Genomic DNA, 16,586 nt, shown 5'->3' on the forward strand with positions numbered 1-16,586 from the left:
ATAGCATTCCTTACTATTGATACTGTCAATGTGTTTGCCATTCAACAACGATTACGTCATTTATGGGACATGGGAAACATAGTATTGCTTATTTCTGAACCGTTTAATATGTTTCACCATGGGAACTATGCCTTTGACTGCGCCACAGAGACAAAGATCTTTTTCTTAACTAAAGACAAAGTGAGGACAAATTCCCTGAAAGAAAAATGCCAAACACACACCTATAAAGGAGAAAATAAAGTTAATGAAACCCAAACGAAAAAGCAGCCATTTAATGTTTCTGATTAAGAGCACAATCATTTTATTTTCAGCTCACTTTGTCTGGAATTTGACCTGATGATGGCGCTAGAGGAAAAGTTAGGGGATCATTACAGTTCATCCAGTGGGGAACATGATGTTGTTTTGACCAACATTCCCATCCCTAGAGTCATGCCATGTTAGCATGGCTAAATGTTGCTAGGTCCTGAACTATAAATATTTGTGATATTTGTTGATTACATGAAAAATTACAAACAGCTGTAGAATTGAATATCAATGACCACCTTTAAGCACAGTAAAATCCATGATGCCATTTTTAAAATGTTACTTCTAACTACTAAATGCAGACTTCTTTGGTGCTAAGTTCTCATTGCTGCTGTGTTTGTGCACTTTACTTCCCAGAGATTTCTTCTCAGTCGACCAGTTTTAAGTTCTTTTCCCCTGGACATTTTGTTGATGCAGTTTCAGTTTTTAAAAGTGCCTTTTCCGTTCACATGCTCAGCCATTGAAAATGTCACTGTTCACAGCAGCTACATGGATGTTCTGTTTATTCCAAGCAGAGCATTGTTTCTGTTGTTGGAAACAAACTGGAAATAGGTTGAATCATTGTCATAGTAAATTTAAAGGCAATATTAATCCTTGAAAACTAGGGACTTAAAATATAAAATATTATGGAACCTATGTTAAGTCCCCCATCTCACCTTTTGACCCCTCCCTTGTCTCCAGGTTTCAGGCAGCACGGCAGGCTCACTGGCCAGCTCCTCCACCCCGTCCACCTCATCGCGCCAGTACACACGGCAACGCATCACTCGCGTCAACCTCAGGGACTTAATTTTCTACATGGAGCAGGAGAGAGAGACCGCCCACTCCCTCCTCCTTTACCGTGCCCTGCTGAAGTAGCCTCTGCTCTGCTCAGCGCCCACCTCAACCTCCTCCTCCTTCCCAGCCACGTGCCTTCAAATCAGGTCTAATGTTTCAGCTCTGTGTCTCCATATGTACTGTAGTGACGTTTGATGTAGCTTTTAATAGGGCGAGAGAGAGAGAGAGAGAGAAAAAAAACGTACAAAAATAATACTGTTGTTCCGCGTCTTCTCCGTTTAGATTCACAGTGAGAGTGTAGTCATTCAGTTCAAAGGCCATATCAAATTATTTGTGTTGAAGTTGAATTTGTTAAAGGAACAAAGTGGTTTTTGTGTCGCAGGACTGGTTCCGTGTATGTTGGGTAGATATTTATTTGACGTCGTTGGCAGTAGCTTCAATGAACCACCTCAAAGTAAGGATTATTTTGGCGAAGAGAATTATGCTCAATACAGTCTATGATATTCTCCACAAGCTATTTGTTGAACATAGTTCAATGAATGTAGTTTAGCTGAACTCAGTAACTGAGAGACTTTACTGATTTCTATACTGAGACACAGTCTTTTGAAACATCAAGATTCCAAATAACAGCATCACGTTCAATTTCCTTACTGTATGTGTAAATAGTTCTTTTAGAATTATTTTACAGCATGTATATTTTTATCACATGTAAGCATTGTAAGAAAAGGAATATCCCATGTGTCAGTATTATGAAACCTGATGTTTTGTATAACCATGTGCTTTCAATGAGTCAAAATGAGACAGTTTATTCTCTTATTATTCACCTGTAGAGTCCCCAAGACCATACTGCGAAGGTCATTAAACAAAACCATAGTCGCACTAAGACACCAGTTTCTGATTGGTCACCCTTGTTGAGTGAGTCAATTTTTTTTTTTACCCACACATAATGTGAACATTGTTTTTATGACTAGATGTTTGTAAGTTGTGTACTATCATGCTCACTTCTTCAAAAACTTACCATGTTTAGAAGGTAAGTGTTGACTGGTGAGAGTAAAAACTCGGATCAAAACAGACATTCCATTATCTTTTCCTCTCACTGTCCGATCTGCACATTAATGACCTTTGAAAAAATTACATTGCAACTATTCTCAGTTTTGCTGGTGGGCCCCTGGAGCCCCCACCTACTTTTACAATGACTGAATGACAAAGGTTGTCCATGAAACGGTTTAGTACTTGTATCACAGCTGTAAAGTAATGTTTAACTGTAGAAGGAAGCAGTTGATTCCAGCCTAAAATTTTCTTTCCCCCCCACATTTTGTCTCTGTCTTTGTACTGATTGAAGAGAGGAATAAGACAAAACGCCTGCTTTTTACATGTCGTGTGGCATTGTTGCCTTGTTATTATCATTTTTTGTTTTTTCGCAAAATTTTATTGTATTATGTAATATTGTCCATCATGTTTTTTTCTATTTAACTAAATATCTTGGCCTCTATGCAGCTCTTCTTGTCATATTGAAATTTATTTAAATATGGGTGACATTTGAAACAATTGTTGTGCATTGTACATTTTGACAGCACTTTTTTTTATATCTATTTTACCTGACAACTGAAAGCTGTCACTGTATTATAGCAAAGAAATTACTCTTTTAAGTAGTAAACAGTATTGCCAACTTATTTTTAACAATTAATATATTTTCTTTTGTTTTTGGATTGGCTTTTATGCTTAACACATTTTCATAACTTTTATCTCCAAAATACCATGTTTTAAAAACAAGCACAACAATATCTATTGTGGTGATTTCAAATGATTTTATTAGTGATTTCTATGGTTTCTGGTGGTTTTAACAGGAGGGCATTTCTACTACTACTACTACAGCTTTTTAGCCAAAACATTAGGACAATATTACTGATGTAAACAGATGGGGGAAATAACATTTAAATGTAAGGATGATTTGTAAATATTGTTTACAAAACTATGTGTTTATTAGAACCACATTATTTTTGGTAAACTCTTGTACATATCTTTAAAATGTCCTGTTTGTGTGAAAAAACAATACTTATGTATTTGTACCTATTTTGTAAAGGAATAAATAAGCTGTTTACTAAACTGAGCAGATGCTGACTTTGTCCATTTCTTCTTTTGTTTTACTCTAACAGCATACACATTAAAATGTCTGTACTGTAGGAGTCTTAACAGGAATAAAAAAAGATTACATTTTACTCTAAAATGACTTAACAACTAAGCAATATGTTCCCCTCTGTTGATTCCTTACTCTTTAAAAGGAAAAATAAGCTGTTATGATTTTGCAAGACGGTTTTACCAAAGTCAACTACTAATTCAGCCTGCTTCATTTCCATTTCTAACATTGCACATGCTAAGTACAAACTGAGTCAACCGCTGCTGCTCAACTATGAAAAGTCCCCCTAGGTTTCTGCTGCTAATTAAGCAGAAGCATTTTTGAAAAGACCAAACTGTTTAACTCAGTGCAAAATATTGAGGTTTGGGAGCATATTGGTTTTTTCAAGATCTTGGCCTATCCCTAAGTCCCTCTGGAGCTGTAGACTGCTGATCTGGATTCAGCCCTGTAGACGACCTTCCCCCTTTGCAGAAATTAATGGGAAGCCCACATAAGCTTGGGTACAGTAAGCTGGGGAGATTTATCAGATTTCATCAGTTCATTTACAGGACACAGAGATCAACTTACTGAATACAACAACCACATACATATTACATGTTTCAAGCTGCAATCATTTGCAATTAACGCTTCCTATAGATCACCAGTAGTACAAGCAAAAGTGAGCTGCACGACAGAGGTAACTGCTCAAACTAAGCCTTGTTCTTCCCTTTTTAAGGTTAATGGAACAGCATGAGAGCAATGAGACACACATCAGATATACAGTACATCCTTTTATTATCGCAAATATGCAAGAAAAGTCAAACGGAGACACTGCAAATGAACACATGCCCTTTAATACCACAGTCTAATTGTTTTAAACACTTTAAATAATATACATTTGCACCTTATGATACCCTTTGAAATGTTTTAATCCATATTTACACAATGTAATGCTTTGAATTCTTTTCATTCTTTTTGTAAAGAGGACTAAGAGGTCTCTTAAAAACACGAGGGTCCCGTAAAACCCAGAGTCCTGATAATTCAATATACAATAACTGTACAACTGACCCGCCTCAGAGGTGGAGTGAATGCCACGTGAACTGGCTGAAACACCGACCAGTACTTCATCTGAAAGGGTGGCACGTGTGAACATGTCTGTGAAGTTTCCAGTCCTGTCGAATTTGTCTAGCTCTGTAGTTAATCTGCCACTTATACACTGAGTTGAAAGGGGCATCCCAGGTTTGGTTATTGCCGACAGAGACACCCAAAACTGCAATTTGTGTTCCTTTTTTCTCACTTTATGTGTAGGTTTGAACAGTCATTTATGTTTTTATTCCTATGTGCATGACCCCTTAGCTCTTTAAAGCTGTTAAAAGCTCATTCTCTGATTTCAAAATGCCACGTCAGTGAGAAAACATGCCTCCTTTTCTTCCTCTCAGAAAAAAGTAATTCTTGTAGATGTGTGGTTTTAGTACAACACTGATCCTTCTTTACCACTGTTTCCTCAATAACTAACTCAGATGAGTTTCCACACCTCATATCAACTGGATGAAAGATCTCGGGATCAGCAGCAGAGTCAAGTCGCCTGGCTGTACAGTATGTTCAGAGTATGCTCAGATTTGACTCATCAGTTTGTTTGGTTTGTTGCGGTGTGGTCCAGCAAGCCACAGCATTGGAGGGCGTTTTGAAAACCAGGGCATGGGGATGACACAGCAGCAGGGGGTGCAACCCGAGTTTCTACTGGCACCACTGAGCTGGGAGCCTTCGGGGAGGTGGAGGGGGGTGAGGAGCGCTGTGAAGAGCCCAACATGCCTCAGCACATGAAAGGCCTGGTTGACCATTCCCTTTGAGGCGACTGGATGCAAAGGCGCAGGCCACTGGCAGGTCAGAACAAAGATGGGCTTGATTGTGAGAGAGACCCCAAGGAGGAGTGCGCTGGACTGGGAGCTACACTTACGCCGAGCTCATCTTTATCCACTTGCTGGCCTTGTTTAATCAGCGGCCATCCAGAGAGTTCAGATATTAGGACAACATGGTCAGAAGAACTACCACCCACTTTTAATGAACTAGTTTATAAAAACAACCCCAGTTAAACTCAAACAACTGCCAGAGCCCGCAAAGATCAGAATGGGTTTCTTTTTTTTTTTATCAGTCTTTTGGAATGGAAGAAACAGCATCTGTAAGTTACACACAAATATAAAGCATGAAAACTTTTTTGTTTCTGTCTTTGATCCAGAAATGTTGAGAATAAGACCAAAAGAATGAGAGCAGGATAGAGTAAATGCCGCCCACTCGCCTCTTTGTGAATAACACACTGATGCTGGGAGTACAGTTCACTTTGGGTTCTGCCATACATACATGTGAAGAACCAGTGAAATAATCTTGGCTTAGAAGTAACAATATTGAAACAAACAGTGACTTTGTCTCTCAAACTTTGTCTGAAGGTACTGTGAGCTATTCTCAACAAAACTGTCAAGACTGGAGGCCTGGAGGAACTAATGTTGGTGCCCTTCATACAGTTTTGAATAATGCATTGTCTTATTCAGCTATAAACTGTAAAAAGAGATGACGTCTTTGTGTTTTTACAATCAACAAAATAGGCACCTTGTCTCCTTTGGTACCTACCGTATTTGTTCTGTTGTGAGTTTTGTCTGTTTTAGTGTTCTAGTCTCCTAAAACATGAGAAGATAAACAGCCTGACTTGGCACTGGTCACTGGGTTCAAACAAGTATTTGGTGAGAACAGGGCAGGGCAGCTCTGTAGGAAATGTTTAGGTGCAAAGAAATATTATGCATTTAGAGTACATCTCTTGCTGATCATGAGACATACTGGTAAACGTCAGCATTCCACGTTGGTCCTTCTTTAACATTCTAACTCTATAAAACTGCAATACATTTAGAGCTTGTGCAACTTCAACCTAAATTTAAAATTGAGGAGCTTTCTTGAACTTCTGCTAATTATGAAGGTTTTGTGCTCGTGAGAGAGAATCCGATCAGAGACCCGAGATATGTTTTAGAGCTAATAAGCAGAAATTCCAGAGCACATTTTTGTGTGATGCACATTTGACTATAAACAATGTCGAAACATCCAGGTTCTCTTCTATCCCCGTTTGAACAAAGGGACTTTTTCCGGCTCTGAATGCATTGCCAGCCAGATCGCTTTAGCCACATAGCCTGCAGACATCTGAGTTTCTGCAGCTACTGCCAAGAAACGCTCCCTCACAAGCTCTCAAAGCCTAATGAATACAACGTTCATACATCCTTCATATTGGAGAAAGGAAAAAAAGAGACATTAAAAATAATCCTATTAATAATAATTGTTTACACCATGTCATGATAAGAACAGCAAAAGGAGCAAGAAGAACGTACTTTAGAAACAACAATGAAAATTGTAATAAACAATCAGTTTGGCAAAGAACGCTGTTTTCTGCGAGGCCCCGCTGTCTGTAGCGAGGCCTGTGGAGTGAGGTGGGATGGGGTTGGAGGGTCGCGGGATCTCAGGGATTGGGGCCTTTCTGGGGGACTCGTGAGATAGGATTATGTCCTCTTCCTGTTATCCTCAACATTGTCCTGTTTGCCAAAGCTTCCTTGTCCCACTGCAGGCCAGACATGTCACCGCTCAGACAAGACATTGGCCTCATACAGACACAGAACTGGATGTTACACCACTGAAAGATGAGTAGAAGGGTGGGCTGTGTGTGTGTTCGGGAGTGCATTAGGATTCAAGGAGGGGCAGTGGGGTTAGGACAACTTTTTCATAAGACGGAAAAATCAACCAGTCACGGTGCTAAAATGGTTCAAGTGAGCTGCTGCTGAGTCCATTTGTCGTTGTTGTTGTTTTCATCACAGTCCCAGATTCTTTGGGCGTTATTTAACATAATCAAAAACTTTTGCTGCTGATGCTTTTTTTCCTTTGTTTGGTACATTCCCCTTAGAGTTCTGCAGAGCTGGCAAGGTTAACAAGCCTCTGCTAATACTTAGGTATGTTGGGGGTGGTTGTGGTTCTGTTGGGGCAGGGTGGGGGCAGGGATAGGCAGGGTGGGGTGGTGTGAGAAGATGGAAGGAGTATTGGGGGGTTTGGCAGCCCCTCTAGTCCAGGGGTTCCTGTTTTATCCTGATGGGAGTGTTGATGGAGAGACTCCGCCGGTCCTCGCGACACAACACGTACTCGCTGAACTGGGACGAGTCCACGCCGCCTCCACAAGACGCCGCCACGCTGAAACCTTTTTGGAAAAGACGCTCCAGAACCTGAAACCAGAGGGAAGAGAGAGGAAGAGAGTGAAGAGAAGTGCATTAATAACAGAACTGCCATGTCAATAGATCTACATCTAACTGTATTAATGATAGAGATGCAGGTTTCTGGTTACATACTTTTTAAGGAAAAGTTCAGAATTTTGGGAAATACGTTTATTCGCTCTCAAACATGAGCGGTATCAATCTTCTCTTCTAACTCTCGACAAGAAAGCGAATAAGCGTATTTCCCAAAATGCTGAACCTTTTCTTTAAATGTAAGCACAGTGTTATTAGTGTGATAAATGCTTTTCTGCTTGAAATGTATGCTTTTCCAAACAGAATCAGACCACAGTCAGTCATTTCCTCCATAAAAAGAATGACTTATAGGAAAGGATAGCTAGTAACATCTACCAGAATTGTAAAGGTTTCCAGTCAATAAATGAACATCAGCAGCAAATTATAAGTAGGTCTTGGATAGGTATCACTTTTTGATATCCATCCATTCTCAAATTAACCTCAGATCTTCATCAGTCTCAACATACACCATGTGTCATTAACCTCCCTCTACTCCAGTCACACGTAGTGATGGAATAAAACCAGAGGGCTCTCCGACATCACACCACCTCTGCAATATTCATGCTGCTTGTGCTGGATTGGCTACTGAACCGAGGGCATGAGCTCAAAGGGATGAGGAGGGCAAAGTGGGAATAGAGGTGTGTTAAGGGGCTGAGTGGAGCTCAGTGTGGTGATTACTGGAGCTCCTAATTTGAGTAATGAGGCTGGGGTGAGAGGAGAAGTGAGGTCCGTGAGCGAAGGAGAGAGGGACGTGTGGTGAATGAGGATAGGGAGTTATGGGTGATCTGCGTGAGGACAAAGTGTTGGAGCTGCAGGGAGGGAACAGGAGACAGGCATGCATGTTAGCCCTCGAGTCTGGGCATTGATACACACACTAGTCCAAATGCAGATACACTCAGACACAAACATGTGAACTCCAAGATCACTTTTCTCTCCTCAACTGCCATAATCCTTGTGGGATGATGTTGTTTTTTTTTGGAGGGGGTATATCTAAATCCCACTGCTGTGTATTTACTTATTCCCCCGTCCTTTTTAATGGAGTGTGCAGTGCATGGAAATGAAAGGTCTCGCCGAGGGCTAACCCCTCCTTCCAGATACAGAGCCAGAGAAGTTCGCACAAAATAGATCAGTTTCTTCAGACTCATACACAAAAACACACACACACACTGACACATACACTCATGGCGAAGGATGACCTCTCTAATTACAGGAGCGAGGGCCCCATCGGAGGGCTAAAGTGGGGCGTTTAGGCCTCCAGGTTGAAGGGCTGCAGCCTCCCCTGACTGGGGATTAGCACAACAAAGAAGAGCAGATAAATCACACACACCAACACACAGAGACAGTAATGATACGTGTGCAAGGATTCAAACTTACAAATGCAAATTATAACACTCATATTCACACACAAACTTGTTGAACAGACCTGAAAACACCCCCCCACCCCCCCACACTTCCTGATTAAAACTAAAATGTGGGCTGACGTGCTGCTTCTAAGCAGAAAGGACCACTTGGAAAAGTTACACCCCCTCCTTTTTCGTCCTCTGGCCATACGACAAACGACAAACTGTAATTTGTGAGACAGAAGGGGCGGCAGACAGCTGATGGTGAGGATGGCTAATTAAGAGACCTGCCCAAGCATCAAACACTCCCAAATCCATGACAGACGACGGAGGAGCCTAACGATTATGGAAATGATATTACATAGCCTTCTTTGATCATTGCATCACATTGCATTTTTCCCCATCATCTCTTAACACATGTGGGACTCTGTCATGTTCGGCAATGAATTTGGTCACAGAGGAGAATGGCCTGATCAATAAAGATAGTCTGAAAACACTTTTGTCATTAATGCATGGCAACACAAAAGACTTAAGGATATTATTATAGATAGTTGTAACTGATTCAAGGATACTGTAATGACTATAAAAAGCTATAAAAAAACTTTTAGTTTGACACTAAATTAGTGCCACGGGGGAATAAACAATACACTGAATAATTATTATATTAATTATCATGATGTATCCAAGCAAAAGGTTTCAATGTCCACAGGACAATGTCCTTAAATCAATCCCAGCTGACAACAGAAAGTAACGCACCCTCTTAAAAAGCTAACACATGTCCTGGTGGCTCAGTTCAGCGCAACATACTTGTGACTGCAGGCTTTCAGATCCCAGCTTATGTAGATTATGCAGATTTATCTGCTTACTTTCCTGCCTCACTTGAGCGAAACCATAGCAAAATATTCTAACAGCGAGTTGCATGTGAGCTATCTGATTGGTCAAAGTTTCATTCCAAGCATGATGATTTCCGTGAAATAGAATTATAGCTAATTAGCATTCTTTGTTTTTTTTCCTTCTCATGTAAACGTCTTTGCACTTGGAGATGAACTTCCCAGAGTCCAGTATTGCTGTGACCATGCTTGAGGTATTTCCCTACCCTTACTGTTTTCAAGACAGGGAAGCAGAATACAACAGTACAGAAGATAATTCAACACATTATCAAAGTTTGCTAGTTCTACCCTGAACTTTAGCACTTCTTCATGTCTTTTCCTGCCTGTGTGATCGAAGCAGAAAACTGAACAAAAGCGTCTCCGCACCCTCTTCATCCCCAGTGATCCTTATACATTTGAATCATAATAAACTATTCTCACTTTTACGGGGTCGACTTGGCTGCACAGGACGCAATGGGGATGAGGAGGGGATATATCAGCCTCACTGATCTAACGTCCCAGCAGCCGTATATTTCCAACACAGCGAAGATGGCGAAGCAGGAATCAAAGTGGATGAGTCTCAGGGCTGGAAACCGGAGCACAATGTAATATTGATGGCCACCGGAGTGCACACACACTCGCAGGAGGTGCTGAAAGACACTTGCTCCTCATGGCACAGGGCTCAGAGTTGATTGACACGTATGACACAAACACACATCTAGCATGTGATGGGCATGCACTCAGGGGGTCGCTTTTGTTTAACTATGCACAGTCTTTAATATGTGACAAGGAGCGCAGTCTCTGCATTGTATCCTCTGCTTATCGCGACTCGCGAGCATCTGGCATAAAACAGCCGAGAAGCTCCAACTCTTTTCTAATTCTCTCAGCCATCTGCCAGCTTTTTTAGGAAACACAAGCGACAGTGTAATATATTGTCATAGCATTTGCGGCACATTATCAAGTAGCTGTGTTTGTTTCGCAGACAAGGCAGAGCTCACCATTACAAATGGACACTTTTATTTAAAGTGTCTGTTTATGAATCCACACAGTAATTTAGTTCAGGTGACCCTAGTGGCAATGCAACCCCTAACCCTGGCATTGTGAATACCCAGTGAGCTAGACAGGCAACAGAGGTATTTAGGGTTAGGTCAGTCCTCAACGGGGACTGCAAGTACATTTCAGACTAAACTGACTTGAGACTTGCAAGGATGAAGGATCTCACACTACCTGACTCATTCAGTAACCTTTTCTTATTCAATTGTGGTTTCTGGCTTTATGGTACTAAAACTATGGTGACCAGTGGTGGAACATAACTAACGTATCACTGTAAATAACGTAAAGTACATTTAGTCAAGTACTGTACTTTCAATTTTGAGGTAATTGTACTTAACTTAAATATTTCCATTTTATGCTACTTAATTCTTCTACTCCACTACATTTCAGAGGGAAATATTGTACTTTTAACTACAGCAATAGTTACTATTGTACTTTGCAGATTCATATTTTACATACAAAATAAATGATCATTTTTTAAAATATGATGCAATGTTATAAATTAAACAAAGTGTATGAAGTTGTTATTAGCTCCACCTTGAACAACTGCAAAATTAAAATGCGGCTTACACAGTAATACATAAGTAATAATAATCCAGTAATATAACATTAAGTAACACTCAGAGTGTTAGTCATTCATGAGTACTTTTACATTACTTTAATACATTACTTTAAGTACATTTTGTTATTTTGGTAATACATTTGTACATTTACTTAAGTATGATTTTGAATACAATACATTTACTTAAGTAAAGGATCTGAATACTTCTTCCACTACTAATTATATAATTTTCACTGCAAAACCGATTTTATGTGACATTACTACAAAGGATGTTTTAGGACACTTCTTTCAGTGTATTTATAATTGTGTAATGATGTGGATCGAGGCACTTTTTCATTCTATATTTCATTTTATATGAAGTTTAAGTATAAAGTTTGTTATGAAATTTCTTCTTATTTAGCTGTGTAAGAACTTGGGAATCATCTGATTAATTGAACTCTTCCTGTTCATTCTCTTTTCCCCCCGGGTGTATCATATCTCCCGTTGGCTGTTGCCAGGGTCACTCTTAGAAAGATCTACTTCCCGTCCACCAAAAACATTAAACTTAAAAAAATAAAAAATGTTCTGACACCAACTGCTGAAGCTGTCAGCAGGCAACATCATCCAGTCTTTATCCTCACCCCACTTCAGGTTGATCTGCTGCCTGTTGGGCCAGAGTGCCTGATGCCGTGCTATACCCACTGAGCCACACAGGCAGTACAGAGACCACTAACTGCAGCAGTGTTAATGTCTTGTTCTGCCACTCGGGCCACTGAGGAGCACAGCTGAGGTGTTTGTGTGGCCTTGTCTGCTCTGATGAGCTGTGCTTTCTCTTTCCACCCAGCGCAGGATTGATGGAGTGGCAGTGTGACATGTAAGAGAGTGTTGCGACGTGTTGCGTTCCCCGCCTGGGCAGCAGGGGGACAGGGGGCCCTTCTCTTCGACTGCCTCTGCTGTCACATTGATGAAGGACGGATTGGCTCTGGTCTGATCTGAGTGCTTCATCACGGTGATGTATGGAGCAGCAGGCCCGGCTCCAGCTCTGGGACGCGTGTGTGTACACCTCTGTGGCTCTTTGGCTAAATGTTTTCCCTCCGTTAAGTGCCTTTGCTGCTCTCTGTTTCTCTCCGCTGGATCTACATCACAGCGCAGGTGGTTTGCATTATTCCCTAAATTCCATTCATGACTTCATGGAGAATCACTCGCCAAGGTGGAGTTGTTTATTCTCACTCTCTCACATTTGAATACACAAGATGAAGAACTAAAGAAAGGGCTAAATTTACAGTATACACTGTAATACTGTAAGACTTTCTTTCCAAGATATTCTTTCTGTAGACTGATACAAACAGTTAGTATTGTTCTACTTCTGACTGTAAATAGAAGATGATACAGTAATGTATCAGAAATTCATACTCTTGAAAAAAAGAAATGTATTGAATATCACTGAGTAATTGAGTGAGATGTTTTACTCCAAAGTATAATCACTTTTATTGACCTTGGGGGTGCTACTTTATCTTTAAGTGAATAAAAAAATGAATAATAAAGCACAAAAACTAGGTTGCTGTGCTTAGTGTACAGTAAAGTATTGAGAAATGTCATGTTATCAAATTGTGACCAATGTATCATATGGTCTAGCAGTTTCCAGCCCTGGGCAAGACAGCAACAGTACCTTAGCTTGAATAAAATCATTTGAGACTAAAATTAATTCACTATGCCAGTGACATATAATAAATTGAAAACAGCATACATTAAAAAGTTGTCATATATCCATCTCTTTCTTGGCAGGACCTCTGTCATAAATACTCTGTTCCAGACAGCGCTGCATCTGCCCCGTTTCCAAACCCCCCCGTTGGTCTTCCTCTGTGGGCAGGGTGTGGTTGTGTGTGTGTTCCCCTGGGTTGGGGTCCAGGACTGAAATCAGATCAGAGGCTCATTGTCTGCGGGTAAGACGAGGATTATTTTCCTAACCTTCTCATACCTTCACGCAACAATGAGAGAGAACAGAATGAGTAAGTTGTTTAGAAAAATCTCCCCTTACACCGAAAAACACCTCCATCTGCTCCTTGTGTCCTGATCTACATCGACTCAATGAGCCGGGCCCCTCTACTGTGCTTGCATATGTGTGTGTGTGTTTTTTAAAATTTTTTTTAAACAGAATTTTGTATATCTGTGTGTCTTAAAGGGGCCTGCATGAAATAAAAAAGAGCCTGACGCCACAACTAACACCACTTTAACCGAGAGAGGCCTTACTGTGAGACAAAAGGGAGCATCGCTTACAGGAAACCTTGAAGATCCAGCTCCTCTTTATTTTAGCAGTTTGTCTGAAAAGAGGATTTCAGCTCACCTTGCCTTCAAAGGAGCAGCCCAATAAAAACCTAAACAATAAAAACTCCTTTCAGACCATGTTAGTCAGATGTGCTCACATTCCATAACCAGTCTCACTGGTAAACAGAGTGGGAAAATGTTGTGTTAGTTGATGCGGCCAATTAATTATATTGCAAGTCATTTAAAAATCTATAAAAGAAGCATAAACCGGTTTAGGCTGTTTGAGAAATTGTAAGTATGGTATTAAAAAATGCAATACGTGTATTTCAATTGCCTTGAGCGGTGTTATATTGGAGTCTTTTTTAAAAAGGAGCTGTGTCTTAAAAAGGAGTAAAGTGTAAATTATGCATATCATCCCCCCCCCCTCTTTCCATTCCTCTTCTTCATTTTTTCACAGGAAAACATGGCCGCAGTCCACACGTGCTTAGTCCCGCTTGCTCGGCTCTCCTCCCTGGAGGTGGTCTCTCACACTGGCAGAAGGGAGGTGGAGGTGTCAGAGCGCACTAGCCTGCCTGGGAGAGGCTCCCTCTGGGTGCTGGAGGGGGGGAGGCTCCTCTATGTGTTGGCCTGTTAATGGCTGTGGGCACTGAAGTGTGTTATATAGAGCCCGTGGTGTGAGGCTGTTATGTTTCCCCCTGTTCTCTCTCACAGACCTCTCTGGGTAACACAACTGTACAACTAGTTTTCTGAAGTTGTTTTCAATGTCTTACTGCTTTACTACACACTGTGGTCAACCAAAACAAGAAAACTGTTCATCTCAATCAGACTACCTGCTGGGCATATCATACTGTAAAGCAAATGTATTTGAGATCATATCAGTACCATATTCATTTACTGTATGTAGTGTGAGTACAATAAAAAGATAACGAGCAGTCACATACTACAAAGGATAGGCCAGGCTCAGATTTCACATCATGCTACAGCCACAAGAGCCACTTGGAAGCTGTCACAGAATGAAAAACTACACACCCTCTGTACACCTGTCATTACCTCTGGTAATCTCTTGACAAACTGACTGCAGCTCAGTCAGAGTAGCTATTGTCTCAGTTAGTGACAACAAGCTATTATCTATCATCAAATCATGCCAACTGCCTTACAGCAAAGTTATGAGATGGAATTCTAGCTTATACACAATGAAGAAAACCAGTAGTTTGAACCAGCCTTTATACTAGCTAGTGGTCTGAAAATATAATCTAATCTATAATCTATATGTCTCAGGGTGAACACATGACAGTCTCTTCTCCTTCAGCAGATGCTATCAACATGTTGTTCAACAAGGCAGCTAAGGTTCAGTAACACCAGTGCAGCTGTACAGTGGCCATCAAAGTGCTGGCTGTATAGTACAAATGCCAGCCAGGTGTTTAAGTGTGTTTGAAAGTGTTGAAAGGTGGTGGTGAAAAATGGTTTGCTTGCTCAGCAAAATCCTTTGCTGGATAAATAAATGTAAAAAAAACCCCAATAGTATCTACTGTGGCAATGTGCAGAGTGTATATTAGGCCAAAAATCATGTTGACTGACTCATAGCAAAGTTTCTCTGTGGAATCTGCGTCCTATGGCTACTCCAAACATGGGACTGATGTAATAAAACTCCTACAGTGCCAAAACAAACTTAAACAGATGCAGAACTATAGTGTCTAGACAAAATGCACACAAGGGTTTCATGAGGAGGCATGTGCATTTAAAAGAATTATCTTCACGTCCTGATGCAGAAAAGCTTTTATCCATAAAAAAATGCTAGCTAAGGACAACAAGGTAAAAATACAGTTTATATTAAGAAACACTGTACTTGAAGTCTTTCTGTGACACTGTAACTATATACTAAGTGTTTCAGCACTATCGTATCATAGTCACATCTTAGTGATACATGCACAGTCACATTCTGATACATAATGTGTTTTGACATCCATTTGAACACCTTATGAATCTATTGGGAATATTTTACTTAAAGTTACTGTATACTTGGCCCAGGAAATATTCAACCCTGCATGCCAAAGGCCTGCAGCAGCCACTGAGATAAGCTCCATAGTTAGCTTCACTGGATGCTATCCTACTGTAGGTCTTGTGGTTAGCAGGGCGCCAATTAGGCATTAGTTGAATTTTTGTGTATTCTTTTCCTTACAGTGTATCTACTCATGCATTGCCATTTAACACATTGCATGTTGTGCCCTTTGAGGTTGTTTTGCACAACTAGCCCTTTCTGTCTTCAAACTACAGAGAGTTTGAAGTCAACCAACGTTTCATACCTACATTTTTGTAGAATTATTGCCTGCTGTCTGTATCCCACAGTGGCCTCTGGTTTGAACCTGATATCATGAAGCTTAATCAAAACTGATCTTAATATTACATCAGACTGCACTGAAAATGTAATTTTCTTTTCATTTCAGACACTTCTTTCATTTATTTTATTATTTAACTATTTCAATCGCAGTATAATATACCTGTAATATTCCTAAAACGAACTAAGTATCTGGTAGTGGATATGTGACCTTAAAATCACTAGTTTTAAAATCACCCGATAGTACCTCATGATAATGCTCCTTCACTTAATATTGAATTTAAACTAGTTTCTTTATCATATCTTATGTTACACCTGTAACAACAAAATCTATGTTGAATACAGAGTTTATGGTATTTTTCTCACATGGTGTCACAATAATATTTCTGTAGTTTGATTCGTTTAGTAGCGTATCCTCTTGACTTTTATCATGCTTTGTTTTGCCAAATCAGACTGTGCAAGTCTGTCCCGGACTGTGATGCATTACTCAGACTTGGATTTTGCACTTGCTGTCAGCCGAATACTCATAATACAATAATGTCAGGGACACCACACCAACCCACGGAAATGGTATATTGTACTTATCCAACAGGACAACTAGACATAACACTACAGCTCCTGTAAAACACTGTGAAAATACTATGCTAACACTGTGCTGGGTTGCTTCAATCACTAAGATGACA

General features: G+C 40.3%; 2 protein-coding genes across 7 annotated transcripts in view; one reads left to right on the forward strand and one right to left on the reverse strand.

Moving 5' to 3' along the window:
- The window catches only part of LOC122864729 (transcription initiation factor TFIID subunit 4-like), an 87,914-nt gene extending 84,727 nt beyond the window's left edge, over positions 1 to 3,187 (forward strand). For all 5 annotated transcript variants that reach the window (XM_044172372.1, XM_044172537.1, XM_044172456.1 and 2 more), the window contains one exon: positions 985 to 3,187. In XM_044172372.1, coding sequence (XP_044028307.1) covers positions 985 to 1,158 — 174 coding nt within the window. In that variant the 3' untranslated portion in view covers positions 1,159 to 3,187. The remainder of the gene's footprint in view (positions 1 to 984) is intronic.
- A 784-nt stretch (positions 3,188 to 3,971) lies between these two features.
- The window catches only part of LOC122865058 (BTB/POZ domain-containing protein kctd15), a 28,497-nt gene continuing 15,882 nt past the window's right edge, over positions 3,972 to 16,586 (reverse strand). For both annotated transcript variants that reach the window (XM_044173110.1, XM_044173034.1), the window contains exon 5: positions 3,972 to 7,440. In XM_044173110.1, coding sequence (XP_044029045.1) covers positions 7,282 to 7,440 — 159 coding nt within the window. In that variant the 3' untranslated portion in view covers positions 3,972 to 7,281. The remainder of the gene's footprint in view (positions 7,441 to 16,586) is intronic.

The sequence above is a fragment of the Siniperca chuatsi genome, linkage group LG1 (genome assembly GCF_020085105.1).
Source record: "Siniperca chuatsi isolate FFG_IHB_CAS linkage group LG1, ASM2008510v1, whole genome shotgun sequence".
Classification (NCBI taxonomy): Eukaryota; Metazoa; Chordata; class Actinopteri; order Centrarchiformes; family Sinipercidae; genus Siniperca; species Siniperca chuatsi.